General features: G+C 37.7%; 1 protein-coding gene across 1 annotated transcript in view; it reads left to right on the plus strand.

Annotated features, from left to right (window-relative positions):
• The window catches only part of LOC117171548 (ATPase H(+)-transporting accessory protein 2), a 125,771-nt gene that overhangs the window by 52,010 nt on the left and 52,601 nt on the right, over positions 1–21,160 (plus strand). Inside the window, exon 5 of the mRNA XM_033358967.1 lies at positions 4,977–5,081. Coding sequence (XP_033214858.1) covers positions 4,977–5,081 — 105 coding nt within the window. The remainder of the gene's footprint in view (positions 1–4,976; positions 5,082–21,160) is intronic.

Below are 21,160 nucleotides of genomic sequence, written 5' to 3' on the forward strand. Positions count from 1 at the left end.
TCAGCAGAAACCCTTGGTACATGGACCCTCTATCCGCAACCCGAGGACGCGTTCGGTGGCTTTGTCATAGGCCCTTCGGTTTGATTCTAGAGGAATCAAAACTATATCAATAATAATAAAATAATAATAATAATAATAATAAAATAATAATAAAACTAATCAAATATATATATAGTGAAACTCTACTATAGCGCCGATTTTTGGGCTGTTGGTATATAATGATGTTATGTAACTGCTTTCAAATATCACGCCATACGAGATTGCCATTCACGTCTTAAACAAATACGACCCACACCAATCGCATGTTTCCATCTACAACCATACCAACAACAATAGAATCCATGAAACTTTCAATTATCAGTAAATTTTCTTACACTGAAAATCATAGAAAGAAACAACTAAAATCCCACCGCTCGATATAAATGATGATGTGAAAGAAGCAAAGCAAGATTTAGTACCCCAAAAATCTAACGTTAAATATGAGCTGTGATCATCATTATTATCAAAAAACATTCACTTCATCGGGCTTTTTCGCATCATCTCTGTGAAGGGTATTCGGATGCTCACTTTTCAGGGGGCTCTATTCATGACATACTATAGTGGTTTTGAATAAGTACCTTAAATCACTTTGAGGGTTACACACGTCTTAATACGGGGAATTCAATACTTAAAGGCCATGGTTTTATTGCTCTTCCTGTGAACACCCCCCCCCCCCCCCCCCCCCCCCCCCCCCCCGCGGTAAATACGTGCTTAACCCTACTTGTGATGTAATATACTATTAATTTTAAAATTGCGTGAGAAAAAAAATTGGGTTGTATATTTTCTGGTTTTGTTAATTGTTGTATTTCAAATGTGATCAATTTTGTTCTTTTTTAATTAAAAATTACACTTTGCATCTATCTCGCAATTTTCAATTTTTTCTACAAAAAAACGAAATCTAAGATTTCGCAATCTTCAAAGTGGTTTATCTAAATGATTTTTTCATCAACTTAATGCTCTCGAATATGATGTTAGAAAATCCCCAGGAAACCATCCCAATTGAAGCATATGTCTGAATTTGACTTCAGGTGTATTAGCGATATTTTTACATTGCACACTTATGGAAATCTAAAAATTACCATAATAGTCACAATCCTTACGAATTTTTAGAAGTTAGTAATCTGAGATATGATATTCCAACAACCCTACCCCTCAAAAACCACTGCTGCATCAGTGAGGCTGATCCAAATATTCCTGAGAACATGCTAGGATTTCTTGCTATATTTTACAGAATTATCAAATTGATGAGCCTTAATGATTTTTTAAAAACTAAATGACTCAGTGTATGATGTTTCAGCATCCACTTCCCAAACACCCCTACACATCCTAGCAATGCTCTAAGAAAAATTTGGTCAAACTTACTGTAAACTGCGTCTCAGGGGGGGGGGGGTGTTAATATCAACCGTCAGTTTACTGACTATATAAAAAAATCATAAGGACTTTGATCATTATCGAAATTTGGGATTTCCGTAAGAATGTAATATAAAAAAATTCCTCATACACATGGAGGTAATTGCAGGCATGTATCCCGGTAGGAGTGGTTTCCTGGAGATATGAGAAAATCAGCTTCTGGCTGACTGAGCTATTTAAAAATTCAGTGGGGCTAATCAATTTGATGATTGTGTAAAATATGGCAAGAAATCCTAGTATTTCTCTCGGAAAATTTAGATCGAAGTTACTGCAGGAGTGATTTGAGGGTGGGATGTTGAAATATCATCCCCTGGCTCATTTAGTTTAAAAAAAAATCATTGAGGTTAATCAATTTGATGATACACCTGGAGGAAAAATTAGACACATGTCTCCGTTGAGTTGATTTCCTGGCCATGTTTGAAAGTCATCTTAGAGAACATTAAATTGATAACAAAATTATTAGGAAAAATTATATGATTTTCTTAAGTAAAACTTCGCATAACTGCACGCGTACACTTGTAAGAATGCTATCTGAACACGTGCGTAGTTGGATACAAATTACTGAAAGTGCAATTCGTTTCATTTAATTAATTTCATTCATCAATTGTTAAAAATTTGAACTTGACGAGCAAAGCTTATATTACGCTTTTTATACACCTCGAACGTCGTGAACTCGGTTATAACGATGCCCAGGCTACGGGGTTCCTTCCTTAGTATGTCATAATCTTCTGTCATGTCTATAATGGGAAGGGTTGTACTTGGATATTTCTTCTGGTGTTTAGTTGGTGTATCAAGGCTTCACGATGCTTCAGCATGACAGGGGAAAATTCAATGACATCAAGGTGTATTTCTGGATCGTAAATGTATTCCTGCATATCTTCCTTTATCATAATTGCTGACAATGAGATGCTCTCTGTCTTCAGGGTGCACCGACGTGCTAGTTGTAATAAACCAGTGCCTGTTATCTCAATCTCCTGCAATATTCTTTCGGTACAGTTCAACTAGGCTGTCTCTGGGTTTACCAAGCAGTATCAAAATCTTCCTAATGATACTATGGAAATCCAGTAAGGTTGCTCATCAAACGAGATACGTATGTCACAGCTACGCAAGACTGAAGTAGAGGGGTGTTTTTAAGGTTCGTTCTCGCAACTTTCGACTATTGTGGTATCATAAACCGCTTGCGTAGAATGACAAATATGCCTTCTACGCAGTAATCCACAAGCTTAGGGGATGTTCTTCTCAAGGTGAAGGTAGTGTCTTTTTTATCATCCATTGCCAAATAACGAGTCCGAGGTAGAATATAGGCTCGGCCTGTTCCATTCTGGTTGTCTACCACCTGTTGACTTATTTCATGCAATTGAGTAAGTATATTTCTTTTTCGTTTTAATAGTGGGATAATCAAGGCCACCATCAATTTTTCATTCTGCATTTGCAGCGATACGGCTGAGATGCGAGCCAGATCAGGTAAATTTACTTGAGGAAGTGGAACGGGAGACTCTAAATCCGGTACATGATCCTGGGCCTCTCTCGCGATAATGGATAATTGTTTATTGTTGATTAATGCTGGATTCAATCTTCCTTCTCTGGCGGATTGTATCACTGATATCGCTTGTTCCATAGACTTCTGGTACTCGTCTAGGCCGGATCCTAAAATGATGGATGTTTTTCCAAGATTTCAGTGTAATTTTGACGGGCTAACAATACTTCCAGCGAATTAACATTGCTTGAAATAGTAGCAATTTGCGTTTTTAGTTGGACTAATTTTACATCTCGCTGTTCCGCCATATAATAAAATTTCGGAACTTCCGATCTTACTATATGCATTTGCTCACCCATGAGTTTGGATATAGTATTCTGTTCTTTATTCAGATGTTCTATTTCGTTTTCATATCTTTCATGCATTCATTCATCTGTACGATGTATCAGATCATTTACTGCATCTTTTATTTTATTAATTAGAAGGCTTGCCATATATATCTTTCGTTACAGATAATTTCAATCGAGTAGTTCATCGCAGAGAGAGAGAGAGAGAGTAAGTTGCACAAGTTTGCACAATTCTCTAGCTGTTTGGATTTTGTTGATATATTTTCCGAAGAACTGCTGCGGCTGGTTCGTCTCTAAGTAAATCGTGGATCTCCATATCGCTGTTAGATATTGCAATAGAGTCAACTTTTCGAAGTAAATGCTCGTACTTTTGGCGAATTGGATATTTGAAAACAACAAACGTCCTTCTTGGGATAAAACTGGAACACCAACAAGGACAAGTTCTTGCAGAATCAAACGTATAGTCCCGCACATGATGACGAGATTAACGTAAAAAGATATTGTGTGAGCTCTATTCCACTATGGTAGTATACCTAAATTTAACTCGGGTACAGGGCTCCATTTCAAGCCAGTTCATCTGCCCTCTCGTTTGCTGAAAAGGCTGTTTTCGGCTGTTCGACATATTGGCTCCACTATGCATAATTCTTAATTTTTGACATTTAATTTGACACCAGCAAACCAAAAAACCACCGCGAACAAAACAACATGATCATATATAAAGAAAATCAAGTTGGCCTCTGTATTGGGTCCGCTATTTCGAATTCTTTATTTTTAACTTCAGATTCTGCATCAGCGAACCAAAAAACATATATGTACCAAGTTGCATGTTAATCTTAACAAAAATTATTTTGACCGGCAAATAGACTACGCCGTTTTTAATTCTTGGTTTTTGAGGTCAGACTCGACATTAGCGATAAGAAAGAAAATTTCTGTACCCAGTTTTATACGAATCTCCTAACAAAATTAATTTTGGCCTCCATATTGGCATATCTGACGAAAGCTTGAATTTTTGCCAGAATTTGGCCTTTTCTGTGCGATTGAGAAACCTTGAGAAATGTGATATAGGCATACCATCTTGATCAAACAGTTTTAGGACTCGTCATCGTGTGGCGATTGACGTCATTGACGTTTTGTCAAATTTTCAGCTTGATAGCTTGAAATTTGTTGAAGTGACGCCGTATTATGTACATCTATCTTTGTGTGTGGTTTCGATTTTTCACAGCAAAAAAATGTCATCGAATTTGCACAATGCCGTCGTTATCGGTGAGCATTTGGGAAAAAAAGAAACGAATACCATCCAACAACCACCGGATTCATAAAAAAATCGAAGATGACTCTGATGGATATACCACAAACCGATTATAAAAAATGTTTCGATGATTTAATCAAGCGCTGGCATAAGTGCGTTGCAGTCGATGGGGAGTACTTTCAAGGGGGCAATATCAATTATAACGAATAAACTTGTATTTTTTATTTGTATCTCCCTTAACCGTCCTGAAGAGTACAGTTTGTTTGTCAACCATGAGAAATTTGTTTTTTTTTTTGCTTTAATTAGATATCTATTCTGCGTTTTTTAATAATTAGGCCTATATAGTTTTATTTATCCTTTCTATCCGAGTTTTGTTGCATTTTCAAGTTACATTGGTAGTTTTAATGCAAGTAGATTATTTTATATTTATATGTAAGTTAATTTTTTTGCATAGGTTTTAATCACGTCATTTACCAACGATGTTAGTCAAGTACGCCATGTGAGATCAGCTAACCTCAACAGAAGCTACCGCGATAACACTATAGTGAATAGTAAAAAGGTTAGTATAATTTTTTAGTTTTACGTGGTATACAATTTTTCAATTTTTTCCCCTTCTGCAATATTTTTCGTTTTATTTTCAACATTATAAATACCAGATATTATTTACTAAAAGGACCGAGGTATATATTTGGGGACTCACATTTTTCGATTTTTATTTTCTACATGCCCAAACTTACGAGAGATTCAACTTAAAAGTCTAGTTATACTATATGGTACTTTGCGAAAAATAATGTTATTTTGTATGAAAAATGAAGCAGAAATGTCTTGCGATATATATTTTTTTAATGATGTGACAATCCACATGTCGACTTGTGGTACTTTCACACTGTCACACTTTACAAATATTTGTTTTAGTGAAATTCTAAACATTTTTAATAACTTTTTGTTCCTTCCTTCATACTTTATAAATACTATTAAAATAATAAACGCCAAAATACGTTCTACTTAGTCCAAACACTAGCGGCCACGTTAATTTACCCATTAACTGTGCTAATCAGGCTGATTTTTACAATCCGACTTCACTCTAAACTCAATGAATTTAGTGGTTTCACCTGATTGTCACTTTTGAATTAAGTGAGTTTAGTTTTGAACTCAGCAAGGAACCCCCATTGACGTCAAAGGTAGGGGTTTCGTGTTTCAGATCACGTTAAACACAGCATATATTTGCTCAAATTAATAGTACAGTTTCTCTTGTTTTTTGGAGAAATAAATGGTATCTGAAATTTGACCTCGGATTTTTTAAGTGCTAGCATGTAAGTCAAAAGCCTATATTTTTGCGACCATGGTGTTGGAAGCACTGTTTGTGTAAACAGTGGTCAAAGATTGCAAAAACAAGTTTTTTTGTTAATTGCAAGTAACCTATATGTCTTTCAGGAAAAAAGTGTAGTTAAAAAATCTAGTTCCTATAATTATCTACAAAATCACGCGTTGTAAATAAAGATTTGTTCATTTGTTTACTTGAAAAAATTAAAACCACTTGAAAGTGCCGTTTTTAAATATGCAATTATTATTGCAATAAAAAATAATAAATGCAATAAAAATAGTCAAAATTGAGCTAAACATTACGGACCCGTGACTTGTGCGCTTTTGCGTGTCACCTCCTCAATTTTCAATCTATAGAGTCGCTGTCACGTACGTACGGTTATTGGACAATTGTTGAAGACTTTTTTGCATTTTTTCGTAAATTATTTTTTCAGATGTAATTATTTAAAAGAATAATGTATATATTATAGTTAATCTAATAAACAATATATTTATGGCAAAATTAGGAAAGATAAATAAAATTGTTTTAAGCATAAGGTATTATACATCATTTCTTAGAGAAGCACACAACATATTTGTAATCAGCACGGAAAGCTAGTCCAAATTAATAAAAACATCTTGATACACAATTTTTTGCTGAGATAGTAACTCTCAGTTCTCTTCGGGGATCAAAACGACCCAGATGTTTTTTTAAGCGGCGCCATTTGGATGAAACAAAAAATATTATAAATCAAATGGAGCATTAATTTATTAAAAAATCAATAAATGCTTCAAATAAATCTTCCACCACAATTATGTTCAATTTTATCAATTATAACGACAGAAGTCTGTCTTCGATTACGACTATTATCTAATTTGACATGAAAAGAGATTCAATTATAAAACTATACGACTACAGGACATACTTCTTTAACACAATATAAGTTTTTATACATTAAAAGTTCAAAGTGCACATGAAAAAGTTAAAATATTATAAATAAAGCACAATTTACTATAATAACCTAAAAATTAACAGATTTTATATTTTGACGAGTTTAAACAATCTTACCATGGCACATTGAATCGAAATCAGATCTCTCGTTGTCTGATCATCAGTCCTCGTTTTATATGTGATCACATCATACGTCGTATGAGCGCCATCTAGAGAAAGCACATTTATGTTATAATCATTAAAGGTGGGTATCGAATCTATTAAAGAGATTCCGAGATGGACCTTGACCATGGACGCATGTTTGTCGAAAGTCATCACCTACTATTCATAGCCCTACGGCTAACTCCATTAAGAAAACCCTTCAGGTTTTCTTTTAATGTTGTAGGCGGGTGTGGAGATACCTTACTCTGGAACTGCGCCGCAGTATGGCCCTTCGGACCACACCTGCGGGAATTGTCACTGTGGTCTTTTCCGGTTCATTCCCGAGCAATGTGCCAGGGATTTAACAACGGTTACATCGGGTTCCGGCACCGTGCGATTTCAACTGGCAATATGCCCACCGGACCTTAAGGCAATTTGATTGTACGAGGATCACCAATGTGCTCTTTTAAGGCCGTCCTGAAAGTTTCATCAGTATCGACGATCTCGGTAGTCTCCACGTGGTCGTAGATCACCAGTTTGGCTGTCGGAACGAATTGACGAACACCACTGTTCTCTCAATGAGCCCTGAAAGAACAGTTCCACAGCGCTACCTGTCCTCCTTTGGGGCTTTGAGCTCTACAAGCACATCGCCAGTTTTTGTGTGTCTTTTAGCCTTGAAAGAAACGCCATGATCGCCAGGCTTGGCACTAGCCTGGACTTCCTTTAAGACGTCCGTTTACTTCTTCGCAGCAGCAGTGTTTGTTTCTGGCTCCCTTCTTGCATCCTTAAGCCACTGTTTCACCAAGAGACTCGGACATTTCACCTTCAGGTCCGCAACCTGAAGACGAAGACGCACCTTCTCTTCGTCCATCCAGCTTTCGAGCTAGAAGGCTTCTGATCTCACAGATTTCCTTTTTTGGATTGTAGGCCATCCTCAGAAGTTTCTCGATCTTCATTACTTAGTTGGTCACACTCCATAAATTGCTGACAAGTTTCTGCATTCTCCTGCGTCATGGTTTTTCCCGCTTTTGGAGTGCTGCCTCATCTCTTCTACTTGGTTCTATGCATCTCATCATATAAAGAAAGTGTCCTAGTTCTGGGTGGCGTCCTTACAAAAGAGTCCATTCCCACCAGATTTTCTATCTCCCCCAACGAAAAATTGTGTTATTCCCCCCCCCCCCCCACCTAAAAAATTCGTGGGCCGATGTCAACTACCGAAGCTTGCACCCGATCAGAATCGACAGTGAGATCTTATCTCACTTGGGGTATATTGTTTTTATTAACGCTCGCCATGACTGGTTTTAATTCGGGCTTCCTGTCTAGGTGTTCGTGTTAGGCCCTCTCCACTTCGTTCTTTGAATTAGGAGGCCCTTCCAGTAGCTAACCTATCGCCAGCATAGTCGCTCAAGTCATCCGAGGAGTGATCATCCCTATCACCGTGACAACGCGGAAACAACCTTAGGTAGAAATATAGATAGATAGTTAAATGGAAGGACGGATAGATGCATGGATAGATGGATGTAGGGATTGATTGATGAACAGATAGAGAGATAAAGGCTTATTTTTCAGCCTGCTGGTCTGGATAGAAGGATCGGTGGATGGGTAGACAGAGGGATGGTTGGATGGATAAATGGATGAATGGATTGATGGATGGATGGATGAATGGATGGATGGATGGATGGATAGACTCATGGAGGGGTAGAAAGATAAATGTTTATTTTTCAGTCTGCTTGACCTAAAAAATCGACTTGCTTACATTTCAATTTTTTACAGATTTTTCTATCTCTTTAAAACTTACATCCAGCCACACCTTATCTTCAAGACCACTCGCTCTTATCGCCTTGCCTTCCTCGCTTCGCACATATGCATGATTCTCGCTTTGCCTCGCATTGCCAAACGCTGCCTCCACAGCTAATATCTAATACTTATCAAGTATTTAAAATATTTAAATTTTACTTACAAACACTTCCTCCTACTTACAATCCTTCCTTTACCTATGCTCTTCGTATATCCTTCTCTTCTCCGTCTCATCTGAAACCCCTTTCACTCATGCTCCACTCTTGCATTCCCCCTTCCGCACAACTCACATCCTCTTAACCCTACGAGGCCAGAACCTTTTAAAATCCTCTATGCACCAATATCTCATCCTCACTATAAGCACCTGACTCCCTTTCTCTCCTTTTTCACAAAAATATTGCAGTGCATTCGTTCAAAAATGCCTTGCCCTTTCAACCTCCATCTTCCCACCCCCTCTTCGGTTCTCCCCTCACCAAAGTTTCCAAAGTAGCCCACTTCCCCCCTCTTCCAAACATTTCTCTTTATATTTACACGCTCGACTTCGCGTTACAATCGCTGAGCTCATTCACCCCACCTCCCTTCTGGCAATATAATTAGGCGTATTCCTTCCTTACCCCAATGTCCACTTTACACACCTCTCTTGTATCCTATTTACCTCCTTAATTTCCTTCCAACCCTACACCTTCCCTCCATAAAATAAGACCCCGATCATCAGCGACTCAAACCACATTTACCCATCTTATCTCTTTTATATAATCATCCATTCTCCATTTTACTGAAACGCGAATGTATCTATCTACCCCTCTTCACCATCTCCTTTAAGGCCTCCTCGCTCTTCGCTAGCGAGTGATTTAACCCTAACTCCTCCTACCACTCCAGCCGCTAGTTTACTTTCCGTATCCATGAATAAAATCGCAAAGAGCGTTGGGCTAGGCGGACACCATTGCCTTAACCCCCTATCTATTCAGAAACCATCCGAAATCCCCTCTCCTCCTCTCATCCGATCTTTCGTCTTCATATACCTTCCTTACTCTCTTGATCAGGCCTCTCTCTACTCTCCTCGCTTCCATCGCCTCTCACAACCTCCCCCTACCTATTTAAGGATACGGGCCTTTGCGATCCACAAAAAAGCGTACATTGTTGGCCTCTTCCTCGCTAATTCTCTATCCAGGTGGCGCTGCAGAACGTAGATATTGTCGATAGTGCTCCTACCCGCTCTAAAGCTCGCCTGTGTCTCCAGCAATATTTCTTTTCCCACTACATCCTTCCGCAAACCCCTCAGCCAACACCATCGCTTATACTTTGTACGCCATATTCATTAGAGTAATTCCTCTATAATTTTCCTGCCTATCCTCATCTCCTTTCCTAAACAGTGGCGCTATTAGCATCTCTCTCCCCCGTGGCAGCTTTATCTCTATTCCATCCCGTTTCTTTCTCTTCACCCACGTCTCTACCAGTGGTGCAATATAAAATTCTTGGACATACCCCCAGAAATCCTCATCTTTCTTCTTTGCCCCTGCTACGTTCCAGTACAGCATCTTCACTACACTTCCACCATGATTCACCCCTGCCTCGCTACCTCCAACGAAACAAACTTCCCTATCCTTCAACACCTCTTCCTCCTCTTCACACACCCAGATTTTCTCATCTATTTTACACGGTGTTTATATACGGAAAAAAAGTTTGTCTGATATATAGCTAAAATAGCTGCGGTGATCTCTTTATAATGACTCTAGATGCTAGAAAATCACCCTGACAAAAGCTGATCTGATAATATATAAATATAATTCTTTTTAGTTTCACAGAAATCATTACTATTTATATCTGCACTTTACATATGAAGAGATAGGAACTCAACTTTGGCATTCTTCAGTCTTTGCGGATATGAAGGCATAAGCCTAAACTTTGGGTATTCAATAGTTCTAGGCATTGTGTCATGTGCTGCATCAGGACATTCATTTTCAGGGTTTCGGTTGTATTTGTGCTTAACAATGCCCTGTGCAATTCTTTAATTAGCTTTCGTAATTCTGCAATCTGATCAAGTCGCTTGACCGAAAAACATGAATTAACATATTTACCTATTATTTTAAATTCAGTGACATAGGGTATGATTTCAAGTGGACCGACATCTACATAAATTTCTCGATCAAAGAGTTTATCAGCTTCTCTTAACAATTTTCTGGATGCAATTCCTTCAAATACCTCTTCATGATAACACAGGCCCACAAAAAAAAAGTTGTCTGAACTGTGTAAGAGACTAGTGTATCCTTTTGTATTTTGAGCACTTTTATGTATTTTAAACCGCTGAAACAAAATCCAACTTCAGAAACTCCTTTAGGCGTCAGATGTTCTCCCTAGCCTAGTAGGAAAACTTAAAATGAAGAGAATTCTGGGACCTGCTTATTTCATATGTGCACGATGGCAAGTTTATACGAACCTTTATGTTCATTAAGTAGTATGTATGTATGTATCTCGGGTCGCCTACCTTTCTGAAAATTTCTATATAGGAATCTAACTTTTTTTTGTATGAGGAGGGGAAATCTTCAAAAGACACCCAGCTCAAGTCTGGGCAGTGTCGGATTTTTACCAACTAAAACCCCTCCTCCCGCGTCTACCAGCGACCCCGGAAACCGCTTTCGCATTACTTATGGCCCTCCAGTATAACCACCCGACCTTTAGTCAGCCAGTGACCTCCAGCTTTCTGACATAGACTGCGTCCAGCTCAACGAATGCTAGGAAATAGCCCCAGTTGTTACTCCTTGTCAGGTTGATCGTAGAAGGAGCACACTGTGCTCCCCTAGAACCGGATTTAGAGCTTTCTCAATATCTACCACGTCTGTAGTTTCCACGAGGTCGTAAATCACGATTTTGGCTCTTGGCACGAGGTGACGAACGCCACCGTTATCTCCAAGAGGACTGCCTGATGGCTTTGACAAAAACACCGTGGTCTTCAGGCTGAACGTTCGCCTGGACTTCCTTCAACACAACCGCATATTTCTTCCCAGCAGCAGGCTTGGTGGCAGTTGCCTCTGGGAATTTTTCTCCTTCTTCGCCTTTATGGTCGACAGGGTTCTTTCTCCCGTTCTGGATCCTTTTTGGTTCTTTCCTCCTTTTTTTCTCCTTCAGTTTTTGGCGGCTGCTTTTTTTTCTCCTACTTGGGGCCTCGGTCCACTCACCCTCAACCTGGGTTTTGGACTTCTTCGGGGCCGGGATCTTCCCAGATTCCCCTGTTGGGGCGGTGTCGGCTCCCTTGCCGTAACCTTGAGCCGCTGATTTTCCAAGAGACTTTGGCATTTCGCTTTCAGGTCACAAACCTGAAGACGCAGTCGCACAATCTCTTAGCCCACCTTCTCTATTACCGCCTCTTTTGAACCATCGCCGATATTCTTCAACCACCTTTGAAGCCCCATCATACGTACAATCTCCACTTCGTACGCCAGAAAGCTGCTGATCTCGCAGATCTCTTTTTTGAGCTTGTAGGGCACCCTTAGAAGCTTCTCCATCTTGATAACTTGGTGGTTCATTCTCTCCGTAAACTGCTGGCAGGCTTCAGCATTCTCCTCGGTCGTGGTTCTTTCCACTTCTGGAGTGCTACCTTGCCTTATTCGTTTTGTCTGGTGTGTCGCCTCTTGCACCGAAAAGGACCTAGTTCTGGGTGGTGTCCTCACAAAAGAATCCATTCCCGCCAGAACCTCCATCTCCTTCACCGACAAGCTGTGTGATCCCCCCCCCCCCAATCCGCGGAGCCTGCGTCGACCACCGGGGCTTGCACCCGATCGGAATCGACGGTGAGATCTTTTCTCACTTGGGATATATTGTTTTTATCAACATCCACCATGTTTGGTTTTATTTCGGGGTTCCTTCCCCTAGGTATTTTTCTTAGTATTTTTCGTCTTCCTTCTTTGCCTGTCTTGCTTGGGAGGCCCTATCATTAGCTACGCTATCGCCAGCATAGCTTCCGAAGTCATTAGAGGAGAGATCAAGCCCTACCGCGACGACAACGCGGGAACACCCTTAGGTAGGGTAGGAATCTAACATAGGATCCTGTATAGGATACTACACGGGAGCCTATATATTTCATCTATAGGTGCCACCTATAGGAAATGACATAGGATCCTGTGAAAGATCCTATATAGGTTCCTGTATAGGATCCTATGTAGGATCCTGTATGTGTTCCTGTATGGGACCCTATACAGGTGCGCAGTACTATTCTATGGCACCTACTGCTGCGCACCTACTGGTCCTCCAGGAGGACCTAGAGACATACGTATCATTAGCTACTACTACTCATGTACTATTAGGTACCATTGGGTACCTTATTAAGGAAAGTTCAATACAAGCACCTATATAGGATCTTATACAGGATTATATACATGTTCCTATGTCAGTTCCTATGGGTGGAATATATAGGATCCTTTGTAGTACAAGCGTAGCCTCAAAAGGTCTCTAGAGATATACTCTTTTCCCCTAGTTTAGGGGAAAAAGTGAAAATTCAAAAAGTAGTCTTAGGTTTTATGCAGACTGCATTCACTTGCTTCTAGACTTTCGTGTGTAGAAATATAACATGCGTAATCATAAGCTGATATTTATCCTAAATTTCCACTATTTCTCGTAAGCACAAGCTTTAATCAACCATAGTGTATAAGAACATACCCCGCGTAGAACCTTAAGTTTTTCTTAATTTTATACTATTTCCCATAGGCTAGGGGAAATGTGACACCCTGTAGATTGATTCTGAATTCAGCTTCTTAATAAACATAAAGGTTCGTATCACCTCGCCATCGTACAAATATTATATAAGCATGTCCCAGAATTATCCTGATTTTAAGTTTTTCTTCTAGGCTAGGCAAAAAATTTAACGCCTAGGGGAATTTACGACTTCGGATTTGCGGCTCAAAATGCATTAAAGTGCATCGATTATCGGCAAATTACAGACATTCTGCTTTTACAATTATCACCTTCACTGATTTCAGAATTCGCTAGATTTTTCACTTTTTCGCTAGGCTAGGGGAAAATTTTACTGTTAAATCTAAATTCTGAGGTCGGAATCGGATTCAGCGGCTCAAAATACATTAGGATACACTAGTTTCGTACACAGTTCAGATCACTTTTATTTGTTTGTGGGCCTGTGTAATTCTTTGAGACTAACTTTAGTTTCAAAGGTCACAAAAGAGCTTTCTCTCGACTGACCAGGTGCACTAGACCATCCTTGACACTAGACACTAGACACCCTTGTAATAAATGAAGTTCTGAAATTGTACATTTACTAAGAATCAGCAAATCGTCTTTTTCTTTGAAAAGTGGCTCATTTCTAGTACTGTGGCAGTTCTTAGCTAACTTTTTATTTTTGCCAAGACAAATAAACTTGTCATAATCTTTACTCAAATCACCAAATGTTTTAAGAGGTAAAACTACCACTGCCTCGGGCACATGATTTTCGTTAACAAATTTCTTTAAATCTTGAAGACCAATAAAGCAATAAGGACAAGGATACATTGATGTTACCGTCTGTTGTCCATTCACGATCAGTAATATTTTGATATCAGAGTCAAATTTGAAAGGAATATTATTAATGTTTACTAAATTGAATAGAATAGAATAGTTTCTGCATTCGATGTTTTCATACTGTTTTGAGAATCAATTCTTCTTTGTTTTTTGGGTATATCATTTTCCAAATCAGTCTCAGTTGGTGTGTGAGGAATTATTGACAAGCAAATTTAAAAAAAAAAACCTGACGACCATCTGCCATTACTTTAACGAGATATTCACCAACAAAATTACGTCTTTCTAATACAGTTTCAAGCAGTTTTTCAGCATCAGCCCAGACGTCAGGTCTCATTTCTTTTTTATTAGAATTCTTAGTATCAAATTGTGACCTATCAATACTGTAGATATATTTTAGTAATTTTGTTCGTTCACTAACGTCATGTGAATAATGAGCAGGTACAGACTTTCGACCAGCAGAATGTTGAATAAGATTAGTCAAGCTCTTCATATGTCGAATCAAACATCCAGTGTTTGTATGGAAATTATTTAAACCTTTTGATAAAAATGTGACTGCAGTACTTTTTTTTAAAGAAATATTCGTTTTCTGCGTCATTCAGTGTTCAGCGTAATAGATTCTGTTATTTGGAAATTCATTTACAAGTGTCGCAACATTTTTTCGAGCTACATGATCTTGCTTACTACAAGCATGCCTTTTACGTTTGTGAACTTTAGTCTTACATATTTAACAAATTTTCATTGTATTTGATTGAACAGAAGTTTTTACTTTAGGAAGTAAAATTATTTTTTAATTTTGCGAGCCATAAAATCCATTTGAAGCTATAATTTGAACACTTACGTCTTTTTTCACTCATGTTGTGTTCCGCGGATATGTTTTGGATCTGCCAATAAAGCATATGTAACAATTACAAGCTAAACATACTTCCATTAATGCACTATTTACCCTCGTGATCTTAGGTAACAATATATTTTCATGGTTAGGCATTGTTGGTAATGGTCTCTTCAAATCATTTTTCTCATGTTGAAGTAATACTTAACGACATGTAGCACATATACTCAAGGGATACCTTTCATTTTTCAAGTTATTATTTTTCTTAATATGCTTTTTAATCAATTTTTGATGAGTTTCTGTTAAATAAAAATAATTGTAACTTTTCGACAACGTTTAATACTTTTTTCCACAAACTCAGATGTATGTTTCGATAACGACATTAAACAAGACACTGAGTGAAAATTCTATAATTGCCTGACTCGAAAAATCGTTTGTTTTTGGAAACTGCTCCCAGCGCGGAAAATTCAGATGTCAACAAAGAGAGCGACATAAACGCGTGTCCACTTTCTGGAGCGCGGACTTTACACATGAAAATATCAAAGGCGGAGAAACTATCACTCGAATGCGAAATATCGATTAGTTAGTTATCAACTATCTGAACGTTATACACATGAATACCAAAAGCAAAGTAAATGGAACATTTAAATCATTCGTAATTTTTATAGTTAACATGGATATCTATACGCGCGCGCGTGTGTGTGTGCATCTCTCTGTGTGTGTCAATGTAAATTTAATATATCCTTACTCATGCATACATTATTACGTCTGGGATTATTAAACACTTTTTCGTTCTTGGAAAAATCAATAATCTTTAACGGATATCTTAAAAAAAGGATGAGATCAGATTCCTGGATGGTGATTTTCTAGCATCTAGAGTCATTACGAAGAGATCTCCGAAGTTTTTTTAGCTACATATCAGGCGAACTTTTTTTCTGTATATAAACAGTGTGAATTTATTTTCTGATACCCTAAAATTGCCGCTCTGCCTTCTAGCACTGTCGTTTAACATTAGCTGCACCTTCCTTTTCTACCTTGTAAAATCGCGATCGATGAAGACCTTTGTATCATGGATCCCTTTTTTATTTCGCATTTCCCTCAATTTCTTTTCCCAGCTCACCAATTCCACAACCGCCACTTCCTTCTCCTTTCTAATCTCCAGTATAACTTTCCCTACCGTGCTTTTAACCCACCCTATGCTCTGTAGCAGCACTTCAACACCCTCCTTTTCTTCCCGGCTCTTAAGCTTCAACCCCCTTATCATGATATTATTTTTCCTGTCTTTCTTCTCTATTCTCCATTCCCAACTAAATTGTCCTTATTTTTTTCCTATCTGCCCTATCCTCCTTTTCATTTCTACGCTCTCACTTTCTCTTCTATCGTATTCTCCTCTCCCAAATCCCTTTCATCTCGCCCACCCTTCTGTCACCGACCCACTTCCATTTCCGACTTGCCCTCGACCTTCTTATTCCTTTTTCCGTCCTTTCCTTCCACACACTAATCCTCTCTTCCATATACTTCATTTTAACTTCTTTCTTCTTACCTACCGACACTACCTCCCTTGATAATCCTTCTACTTTCTCGTTCAGCTCTTTTACCTCCTTTTTCCCACTTCTCACCTCTGATCCTCACGTTCTCCCTCATACATTACATCTGCTCCTTACACTCCTTTACGTCTTCCCTCCATCCTATGATCTCGCCTATTAACATCCCACGAGCCTCCTTCTCCGACTGTCCCTCCATTTTTTAATGGGGTGATCTACGTGTTCTTACGCTTTTTTTAACGGACTCTATCGCCATTTTCTCCAGATTCTCTTGGCTGTCTCTCTTCCTCTTCAAGAGATCTTTCCTCTCAATTATCATCTGTACCTTTTCATTCCAAATGTTTCTCAAACGGTATCCTGTCGAATTAAATAAAAGATTTTTGAACGTGGGCCCCTGCTACCGTTACTGAGCTGTGTTCATAATCAATGCTACCTTTTTTCCAAGAAACCACTCGTTTCCAAAAGTCGCTGCTTTAGACAATCTAGGTACTATTAAAAGTGTTTGGCTTTTTATCAATAGTTGTTGTCAAAACTACATTGGATACTGTGAATTCAACTAATTTACTACGTTTGGAGAAATAATAGTAAAAAACTTCAGGAATAGCTGTTACTTGTCTACCAGTATCTAGTAACATCGGAGTGGGGACAAAAAATAAAGATCATTTTAGGCCCTATTATATGTTAAATTACCCTAAACATTGATGCCATTTACGCAATGAATTTGATTAGAACTTGTGTTTATAAGTGGCGGTGGGATCCTCAATTTAGTTAAAGGAATATTATAATTTTTATGAATGTTTTTTTAATGGTTGTTGGCCAGATAAATTTATAATAATTTTTATGTTAATTTTTTGTCTACTGTTCTAAAATCAGTACTTTTTTAATATTGATTTTTTTAAATTGTGAAAAATGCTCTCTAACTCCGTTGGGATTCGAGCCCAGGTATGTCAGATTGCCAGGTAATCTGAAATAGGTATTTTCTTTTTGATATTAAGTTTTTTTACCAGCTAAATGTATTAATAATTTTGAGCTGTATATATTAAAAACTTTCATGTTTGGAAAATTGAAATCTTACAATTATTAGGAATTACATTGGAATTGAACTTGTAGAGGTTGTGAAGAAAATATTCTGGTTTCTCTGTATTTTAGTGGGTTAGATCATCAGACCGGAAATCTGAAAGACTTGGTCTCGAATCCCAGCGGAGGTAGAGAGCATTTTTTCACTATTGAAAAAAATCAATATATAAAAAAATATTGATTCTACACCATTAGTCAAAAAATTCACATCAAAATTATTAATACTTTTACCTGGTCAAAAAGCTTATGATCAAAAATAAAACATAAACTTTCATGTTTGGAAAATTAAAATCTTAAAGGTATAAGAAATGACATTGGAATTGAATTCGTAGGGAATGTGAAGAAAATATTCTCGTCTCTTCGTTGCTTTGTGGGTTAGAGCATCAAACTGGCAATCTGAAAGACCTAGGGTTGAATCTCAGTGGTGCTACAGAGCATTTTTTCACAATTTAAAAAAATAAATATTTCTATAATATTGATTCTAGAACTAAGAAAAAGAGATATGTCGGGTTCCAATCGTGTAAAAAATTACGAATTTTGCCGACCTTTCGTGAACATTGCAGTTCACTTCTTCAGGGCTGACCCAAAACTGAGGTAGTAGGTTATGTTGTTGTTATGTATACTCTCTACGATGCCTGTGATTGGCCAGAGCGCCCTACCGTGGGGGCTGTTTGAACCTAATTGGCCAGTCAAGTCTTTTTTTTATCCCAGGAGAACGAAAAGGCAAATCGGATGGGTATTATATACATTGTCCCTATCTTTTTATCAAAATGAATCATCGTGAAAACAGTAAATCTATTATTAAAGAACTCTTCGGGACGAGTATCTTACTAATTCCAAAACCTTTAGTAAGCTCAGGACTTCTCAAGGTAAGCTACTAACATCATTAGCTTTTTTGAAACAGTTCAGGGACTACAAAATGGTCCGAAAATTCGTACATCTGTAAAATAATTTCGGAACATCTAAATCCGAATAAATTCTGCGTAATACAAGTTTGTTTCTCTTGAAAGAAAGAATACGACATACAAAATTTCTCTTGCACACTACCTCCAAAAAACGAATAAAACTTCACCTTTTCCTATCAAACACCCTCAGATTTGACATTTGGTCTATATTGGACCGCATATGTTTTGACCGATCCCAACGGATTAAAGAGCTTTCCACTGAAATATGAAAAATTAAATTTGACAAATCACTTCCAGCATGGCAAAGACGACTAACAGATACAACAATAAACATCTTTGACCATCCTCTCAACAATGAAATGATTTCAGCCTTATCTAAAGGACATAATAAAGTAATAATGAATAAAGAAGACTATAACAACAAAATCATGGACCTTGTAACTAACGATACATACACAAACCTTAAAAAGGACCCTACAAAAACAATATTCAGTAAAACAAAAACCCTTCTCAAAGTCTCTAAACTTGAGAGCCAAATAATATCTAAATTAATATCTACTAATCCCATCTATCCAAGCCTTTACGGGCTTCCAAAAATGCACAATGATAACATCCCACTAAGACCGATCGTCAGCGCAATAAACTCACCAACTAATAACCTAGCACGCTTCCTCGCTACAAAACTAAATACTTTTACAGGAAACTCTATCACTCATGCCAAAACTCATTTGACTTTATTAAAAAGGTACAATATTTACTTCTCTTTTAATAACTAATTCTACGAACAAACCGTAGGGGCAGCAATATGATCCCCAATCTCACCTGTAATGGCCAATATCTTTGTGGAATAACTAGAAACTAAAATCTTCAACCAAGCCAAGCTTAAACCGGAATTTTGGTTCCATTACGATGATGATACTGTTGTCATCTGGCGACATGGACAAGAGAAACTAAATGAATAATTAAATTTCTTCAATGGATTACATTCTAATATCCAGTTTACCATTGAAATTGAACAAAACGGAAAGTTGCCTTTGTTGGACGTATTAGTTTACAAAAGATCTGATAACACATTAGGAAATGAAGTTTATGGAAAACCCACCCGTACAAACAGATACCTTGATGCAAATACATTTAATGACGTATGATTAGGAAAAAATATTACTAGATACAAATATAAATAGTAAAATTGATGCTCTCACTAATTATTTAGTCTCGGCGTTTGACCAATTTTCTGGACTATACGTCCCTAAAAACATCAATAAAGCTGCCCCCTGAATCACGTCTCAAATTAAAAATCTGATGAGGGACCATGATGCCAAGCGCAGACTTGCAAAAAGAACAAAAAGCAGTATAATACTAGCTCAGTTTCGTAAACTTAGGAAGCTAGTTCAAACTATGATTCGAGATGCGTTCAATCAATGCACTTATAACGAGATTGCACATAGAGACAAAAAAGCACGAATCTAAAGATAGCAATTTCCCGCCTAATGATCCTTTAAAATTTTTTCACATTTCCAGTTCCAGGCTTATCATCATCATCTTCCACTACCTCTCCTAATTTAACATTCAATGACTCTGACTTTTTTTCGGCGATATCGCACCTGAAATACTTTTGAAAAAAATACTTGAAATTAAATCGAATGCCATTGGAACTGATGAAATTTCAATCAAAATTATTAAACTTACCCATCCAATAATCTTTCCTATTCTTTTGAATATTTATAATGCTTCCTACAGGTCAGTATCTTTTCTAATATCTGGAAAAAGGCTGTTATTTGCCGCGTTATGTTTCCAAACGAAACATAACACTCTTACTGCTTCTCTTAAAGTAACGACGGATCTCAAGTTAGGAATCGACAATAGGGAGATCACGATTGTAGTATTGTTTGATTTTTTGAAGATTTTTGATATGATTAATCATAAGTTACTCCTACAAAAGTTGATGTCTTTTAAAGTCTCAAACTCTGTCATTAAATTGTTTAAGTTCTATTTTGAAAAACGCTCTCACAGAATTATTAATAGTAGTGGTGGGCTTTCTGAATGGCGGGAGGGCGAGTGTGGCGTTTCTCAGGGCTCCATTCTCGCACCCCTCCTCTTCAATTTGTTCACATCTGACCTTGGAAGTGAACTTCGACATTGCAGCTACCATAAATTTACTGACTATTTCAAAATTTACTTATCGGGACTAATTTCATCGCCAAGTAGATTACTTGTTCTAGTCCAGGACGATATCGATCGCATTATCCTCTAGGCCTGGGAGAATGGGCTTACTCTTAACCCGGGCAATACTCAGTCAGTTGTTATTGGACATACTTCATCTCCGTCGCTTGAGACTCTGGCATCATTTCCACCCCTCAATATCGAGAATCTCACTATCCCTTTTTCGGAAGTAGTTAAGGATCTGGGATATTTATATAACCATACCTTGTCCTGGAAGGAACAGGTAGAGAGCATCTTGAGAAAAACATACAATATTCTACAACAACTACGAGGGTAGTTCAATAAGTCCTTAGAATGAAGTATAAAAACAATTTTTTTGGGTAAATTTTTTTTTATTTTTCAACATAATCTCCTTGGAGCTCT

Source organism: Belonocnema kinseyi, chromosome 4, assembly GCF_010883055.1.
Source record: "Belonocnema kinseyi isolate 2016_QV_RU_SX_M_011 chromosome 4, B_treatae_v1, whole genome shotgun sequence".
Classification (NCBI taxonomy): Eukaryota; Metazoa; Arthropoda; class Insecta; order Hymenoptera; family Cynipidae; genus Belonocnema; species Belonocnema kinseyi.